Raw genomic sequence first — 7,607 nt, forward strand, 5'->3', positions numbered from 1 at the left:
CTATAGGGTCAATAATACATGTTTGTGTTCCTGACCCCATAGTGAGCCTTTAATTATGACACTTAAGAATGCCCTTTAGAACTGATACTACAGTTTTGTTTTGGTTTTTTTTAATCAGATATAAAAGTCAAACAGCATGGGGTAGCATATTTTTGCAGTTGCTTGGCATTTTACATTCATCATCATTTAATGGCTGATCGGGACGACTCCAACGATCACAAGATTTATGCAGCCAAGTGGGCTTGTCCGGCCCTGAACATAGCCTCAATGGATTTATCATACCAACTAAATGCAAGTAAAGAGAAATAAGAAAAACACACACTGTGGTGTTTATATATGTTTAATAACAACAGGAAACAACACACTCTACACAAAATCTCAACAAGTTGTATACATTGCATAACAAGCACAAGTCAAGGATTTCAAACTAGAAACATTCCACCCCATATTATTAGTGCAGCTAAATTACCTTAACGATGTACATTCTTCCCACCATTATTTTAAATGTATGCAATACTGTCATATGTATATTAGAAAAGGTATATAAAATGTCTGCTTTGGGTGGTTGGATTATTTTGTACATTTGTTATATTGTAATCAATGGTTTTCACACAAAAGACAAACAAAACTATTTTGTTGTTATTGGTGTTAAAACACTACCTCAGCTGTAATCTGTTATAATTTATAATAAAAAAACAAAAAACAATTGCCACTAAACCACATCAAAATATGATGGAAAGTGAGTATACACTTTATGCAAATGTCAACAATGACAAAAAATTCTTGAAAGAAAACTTTTTTTTTTAAATCACTGAAAATAACAGATTACATGTGATATAGCCTGTGTTATTTTGTAATAAGGGTAGATACGTTAACTCCTTACAGTGAGTTTCCTGGATTACCTTTGCTCCATTAGGCAGCCACTTCTATCCCCCTGTTCACAAGCATCCCTGATCTTTGAAAACCATGTACAATTTGAAGGTCTGAAACCATCGCAGATTGCATTTCTGACATGCTTAGCACTTTGGCATGAAATCAGAATTCAAGAATGCATACCAACTAGCTTGATTAACTGCATGTCTTTGGTCACACAAGTTATGTTTCCGACCAGAGAGGACTGACGATCACCGCCCACATAGGAGAAGTGTAATCCACGAGATGCACTGAAAAGAGGCTTTAATCTAAGTTTCCACTCCAAAATGACAGATACATGCATATTTTTATTTTCAATAATATAAAACTATGGCAGCTTTACTTCAAGTAAAATGTCTATTAAAGAAAAAAAAAAATACTGTGGCTTTACTTATATAAATGGGTATCACAACTAACATTTCAGATCGGACAAAAAAAAAAGAAAAAAAAAAAAGAAGTTATACCAAATAAGACTGTTTGCAAACCAGACTTCACACTTAACTGGTTAATGCTTGGTCCTTTGTAACAAACATAGGAGGAAGAAAAATAAAATAAAAAAAATCTGGTTTAAAGTGAGGCAGGCGATTGAATTTAAACTGCCTGTCAGAAATATATAAATTATAAGGGCAGCCTAAGCATAGCATTTTACAGCCTAACATTCTACACAGACCACAACACTAATTAAAACAGAAACAGGAAGTAGACTCCTTGACAAAAGTGACTGGCATGATGGATTTTCAGCAATGCAACTAAATTTGAGAAACTAGAGATATTTACATAAAGCGTGCTGGAAGGTGGTGACCCGGTGCTACAAATACAGCAAACATTTGACAAAATATATTTGGTGAACATGATTTACAACTTTCTAAATGGTAAGTTAGGAACCTCCAAAGATGAAAATTAGACTTTTACATTAATATCTCTAGGGAGAACATTTTCTTTGTGGGTAATTCTTGGATTTGGAATAGTATCACAGAATATTGCAGCCATCAACTGTTAAAATCTAAAGTAATGGTGGCTATAGCAATGCCCAAACGACTGAATATCTTTAAACAGATCTTATTTACTGATAGTTTCTTTGCCAACATTTTAATTTCTGCTCTTTCACATACAGCAGACGTTTATATAAATGTTGCCCTTTCCTATTAGCAGGAAAGAAGGGCAATTTCTTTATATCTGAGACCAGATTAAAAAAAAAAGAAAAAAAAAAAAAAAGAAATTTATAACAAAATGTATACCATTGGAAAAGAAATTTAAACTGAAAATGTCAAAATTAAGGAGCCTTATTTTGTGGAAAATAATTAGCAACAAAGTATCACCAATGCGGGCTGCAAAATCTGGCTCTTCTACGCAAGAATTGTATATTATTTTCAGGTTCAGAATGTGGCTACCAACATGATTAACAATACATGTTGGGAGCTATTCCGCAGGACTATGGAACTATATAAATATAAGGAAACAAGAAAAATTGCTGTCAACAGTAGAAAGCTGTCATGGTAAGCAAATAATTTTGACAAAAATAAGCTCCTTCAACACATTAAGGATACTTAAAAAAAAACTACCTCCAACTTTGATATTCAAAATATATTGAGTGTGCTACAGTTTTGCATTTAGCGCTTTAATTTCTGCTCTAAAAAAGAAAAAAAAAAAAATCACGTGAGGACCAAATTACTTGAACATTAAATGATAGTGCTCTGTCTATAGCTAAAAGCCATAGCTGCCAAACATCTACAGACAAGGAGCAGTATGGATAATTAGTGAGGCATGGCAGTTATACGCATGCTCTGTGAGGCAATGGGATAGGTAACCATTGGCGTAGTGGCGTGACTCATAGTAATGCCAGGAAGAGGCTGGGCCATGGAAACAGCTACTGGTGCAACAGAGACTGCCACTGGTGCCATAGAAACTGGAGGTGGAGCCATACCTTGAGCAATGGTTTGCGCCAGCGCTGCAGAAAGTGGGGTGATTTCTGGGTTCAGCTGAGCAGCTGCATTGGTCTGAGCAGCAGGTGGTGCACCAGTGGATGCCACTAGCTCTTGCTGTGTGACTGCTCGGGGCTGCAATGCCTGGCTACTCAGGGTTGTGTGGGTCTGGGCTATGCCATGGTTGTAGTTGGTCACTGTGCCAACAGCCTGTTCACTAGTTGGAGCTGTAGTGCTAAGTGTGCTTAGTGTAACCACTTTTGCCTGGCTGCGGAATTGTGCATTTTGGTCCAGTAAGACTTCATTAGTTGCAGCCAGGACAGAAACTTGCTTTTTCAAGTCCTCAACACGCCTGCGGAGCATAACATTTTCTTCCTCCAGGAGACGATACTCTACTGGGGAAGCACTATAATATCCATCATATCCTACACGCCTTCTTTTCATTACAGGATCATCAAAGCGTTCACCATAGCGGTAATAAGAAGAGGAATAGTAATCTGTTTCTGGGAGGCCCTCGTAAGCACCATAGTGCTCATAAGCACGGGTGGTAGCTGCAGATAAACTTCCAGGGGCCACTCCTGTGTTCATAGCCCCTCCCCGTATATCACATGGGTATTCATATTGGTACTCATATTCCCGTTGAAGGTGACGAAACTTGCATCTATCACCACGTTGGCAGTCACCCTTTAGGAAATCACGACAAATTGGAATCTCACCTTTGTTTGGCAAGTCAGTGGGAGACAAGCCAAGACCAGCTGCCACTTTTTGTCGCAAACGGGGAGGAAGCTCTCCAGTTTTCTTATAATGTTCTTCATCATCCTTGGTGCCATGAATAAAGCGACAGTTGAGACGAACACACTCCTTGTTTTGAAAGTCATGACAAAAGACAAACTCATTTTTCTGCACTCCGAGGTCAGATACATCATTAGAGTCTGGATGCTTGAAGCGGCAGCGCTTTCCTCGCTTGCAAACATTGCGCAGAAAGTCCCGACACACAAAATCCACAGGCGCACCAGCTTCCTCGCCGCTACTACTGCTGCTGCTGCCATTTGCATAATTTTCCCTGTTTGGCATGGTTTTAGTAGCGCTTGGTTCTTACTAAAATAGGATTTAATCACCCACGCCTGCGCTGCGCCTTAGTTTGCACTGCACCAAAGAAGCGCTCTGCGTAACAGCTGTAAAAGAGAACATTTGTTCAGCAATTAGATAATTACCACTACACATGTTCAGCAATAAGATATCTACCAGAAGCAAGACGTGCTAAAAGGGATGCAAACAGAAAGTTAGGAGAAATTATAAAATAAATATCAGCATGTAAGAAAGATCCCCCAATTATTACAGCACTTTGAAGTGACACTATAGTCACCAAAACATCTACAGCATAATGTAGTTCTGGTAAGTATAGCATGTCCCTGCATGCATTTTCTTGTAAACACTACCCTTTCACATAAAAGTGGTAGAGGGGACACTGCAACCTAAATGGTGATTTTAACAATATAGTGTCAGGAAGACACATTTGTGTTCCTGAGCCTGTAGCATTCTTTTAAAATAAAAGCATAGTAATCTTATTTAAGGAACACTACAAAGTCAGGAACATGTATTCCTGACCCTGTAGTGTTAAACTTACTATTTAGATGGCTGCCCCCCTTTATTCCACTTAAAATTTATTGTACTCACCTTTATTCCAGCTACGCGCACCCCGATATGCCTCCTTGGCCGACAATCTCAGTCAGTCACAATGCTTTCCCTTAGCAAAGCGCTGGATTGGCTGTGATCATCTCCTCTATGGAAAAAAGTTCAGCATTTTCTTGTGCAGCACTGAGCCAGGAAGCACCTCATGTGGCCATCTGAGGAGTGGCCACATGAGGTGCTCCTAAAGAGCAATGTAAACACAGCCTTTTCTCTGAATAGCAAAAATTCTGCAGGGACAGAATATACACACCAGAACAACTACATTAAAAGGAACAGTATAGGGTCAGGAACACAAACGTATTACTGACCCTATAGTTTTAAAAACACAATCAAGCCCCTCTAAATATCAAATATCAAAAACTTGCCTTTACTCTGTTGATGTTGGCTCTACCCCCGACGTGCCTGTTTGGCTGACATCATCAGAAGTGGTGGTCTGAGCCAATCGCAATGTTTTCACACAGGAAAGCATTGGATTGGCTGAGCTTGTCAAGGAGACCGATCAGGGGCAGAGCCAGCGCAAACCAAATAGCCCTGGCCAATCAGCATCTCCTCAAAGAAATGCATTGAATCAATGCATCTCTATGAGGAAAGCTCAGTGTCTGCATGCAGAGGGTGGAGACACTGAACAGCAGTGCTGCACATTGCACAGCACTGATCGACAAAGGATGCACCTCTAACAGCCATCTCAGTGGCCTCTGGAAGGGTCCCTAGGCTGTAAACACTGCATTTTCACTGGAAAAAAACAAAATGTTTACCGCTAAAAGACTGAAAGGATTGAGTCTACTCATCAGAACAAATACAATAAACTGTAGTTCTTGTGACTATAGTGCCAGCACTATTGGGTTATTAAGTCCCCCCACCCCTCCCCTGGGTTGTAGGGCTTAAAATTTACCTTAATCTAGTGCAGGGTTCCCTCGGACCTGGCGACCTCTCCTTCCCTGCCGACGTCAGCTCCCGAGTGGTGTCGCATACGCAGCCAGAGGCGCGCAGGCTTTCAAACCGCCCCTTGGAAAGCGTTACTCAATGCTTTCTTATGGGGATCTGAACTCACGCTGTGTGAGTTCAATGCGATTTTCACACTGAGAATCGCGGAAGCAGCCGTCAGGGAGACCGCCACTGGAGGCTGAATTATTGTAAACATAGTTTCAGCTGCAGGGTTAAACCTACGGGGGACCTGGCACCCAGACCACTTCATTGAGTGGAAGTGGTCTGGGTGCCTATAGTGGTCCTTTGGGCTGCAGTTGCTCTGGTGACTATAGTGTCCCTGTACGCTTTGCTACTTGTTTCTCTAAAAGTTAAATGTATATTTAAGTTTACTAACAACGTCCTATAATGATAAAAAAACAAAACAAATAAGCACTGTTATTGTACTTAGATTGTTCCTTTAATATAAATTTTAACCCACACGATAGATCATAGATCTAAAAAGACTACAAGTCTGTAAGGAGCGAGCAGTTAAACCAGTGACAAGATTGAGGCAAAAAAAAAAACACCAACCCATCTCAAATATCTCAAAAAGAAAAAAAGAGCATTAAACTAAAATATGAGAATACACCAAGAACCTCCTCTGCCCCCTTTTCCTTACTTTTGATGCCATTAATTCATGCAAAGCGAATATGATGAGATCAGTTTACAGTTGGACGATAATTCTAAGACTATTTATTGTACCTTTACAATTACGCTACCACGATTAATGTTACATAAATACACGGTTTATCTGGTTACAGAACACGGGCCTGCCGATAAAGACAGAGCAGACGTTACCAGTATGAGAAGCCGTTAACCAACCCGTCCCCACCCGGCCCGGCAGGGCCTGTACATACCGCTTTCCGCCGCCTGCTCTCTAGGCCTCACTGAGACCTCAAGCCAGACACTAAATTAGCCGCTCGCGAAGGCGGGTCACCGACACCAAGCGATAACCGAACTGACCCGATCGGACAACGGTCTCAACACAACGTACTTGACCTGTAAAGGGCAACACGGAATTACCAGCACACCACAAGGTGCGACACACCAAGACCCCCACCAACGTCAACACCCACTTCCGGGAGCGTGGGGACGCAGTAAACGTACGGCCCAGAGTTCTAAACACAAGTTCCTCAGTTCATTAGAGATTCCATGCCAGCGGTCAGACGCCATATTGGAGAAGTCGATAACAGTTGCGCATTTTGTCCGTCAGGGCTAAAGGTCAATGTGTTACAATCTCTGTGGGTTTCGGTCTCATTGGATGCGGTGTTTAGAGCTCCTTTGACTTCCGGTGCCCTTTGTCACCCTCCCATGGCGCCATGTTGCGCTGCATGTGATTGTTGGGGCCGCCATTTGTGTTTAGGGAATAGGTTTTTACTGGTTAGTGGCCAGCTCCTCCCAGCGGTTATCAGTATCAGCAAACAGACAGTAGCCATTTGATCTTGAAATGTGCATTTGTGTAGGAGCAGACAGTATGGATAAATCATATATCCTTCCGGACAGTATCATGAAATAAAGTGTGATTAATTTGCCCTTTTTAACCCCTTAAGGACACATGACATGTGTGACATGTCATGATTCCCTTTTATTCCAGAAGTTTGGTCCTTAAGGGGTTAAACTACAGGGTGTCCTGGGAATTTTTGAATTTTTCCAGCTTTATTTTTTTTCAGGTGTATATGCAACCGGTTTCAGTTCAATTTAAAAATGGTGACTTCAATTTGACAACTTTAAAATGTGTGCAGCACCATTATAGCATTGTTTATGGTTCCTCTCCTCCAGGCCCATAATATGTCTAAACCTTAGAGTATTGGAGGGTGAATTACAGCATCTTGAAGGCACCTAGCTAAAACACAAATGTCAGGGCCAGCCTTTGGGGTGTGTGAGTTGTGCAGCTGCACAGAGGCCTGTGGCAACCGGGGTGCCAGGCTGGCTACGTAGTGTTATTACTCTCTGGTTATGGAGGCCAGCGCCAGGTTTCTGTCATAACTCCGCCGTGATCGTGTGTGTGTGTATGTGCAGACTCAAGTAGTGGGGAAGACGATGTAGGCCAGGTATCTGGTGGGCAGACAGTAACAGTGAAAGAGGGAGCAGCAGTGTACAGAGAGATGTGGCCAT

The 7,607-nt window shown here is 41.4% G+C and overlaps 1 protein-coding gene across 1 annotated transcript; it reads right to left on the reverse strand.

The window, feature by feature from the left end:
* Window positions 1-2,149: 2,149 nt before the first annotated feature.
* Window positions 2,150-6,569, reverse strand: ZC3H10 (zinc finger CCCH-type containing 10). The gene is made up of 2 exons (XM_063426493.1): window positions 6,350-6,569; window positions 2,150-4,009 (listed from the first exon to the last, which is right to left on the reverse strand). Exon 2 carries the CDS (start codon window positions 3,906-3,908, stop codon window positions 2,667-2,669), a length of 1,242 nt encoding a protein of 413 aa, XP_063282563.1. The 5' UTR covers window positions 3,909-4,009; window positions 6,350-6,569; the 3' UTR covers window positions 2,150-2,666.
* Window positions 6,570-7,607: the final 1,038 nt, after the last annotated feature.

This window comes from Pelobates fuscus, chromosome 1 (assembly GCF_036172605.1).
Source record: "Pelobates fuscus isolate aPelFus1 chromosome 1, aPelFus1.pri, whole genome shotgun sequence".
NCBI classification, from domain to species: domain Eukaryota; kingdom Metazoa; phylum Chordata; class Amphibia; order Anura; family Pelobatidae; genus Pelobates; species Pelobates fuscus.

Coding starts and splice junctions, on each gene's coding strand:
- ZC3H10 (XM_063426493.1), bottom strand. CDS start 3,908: ATGCCAAACAGGGAAAATTATGCAAATGGCAGCAGCAGCAGTAGTAGC.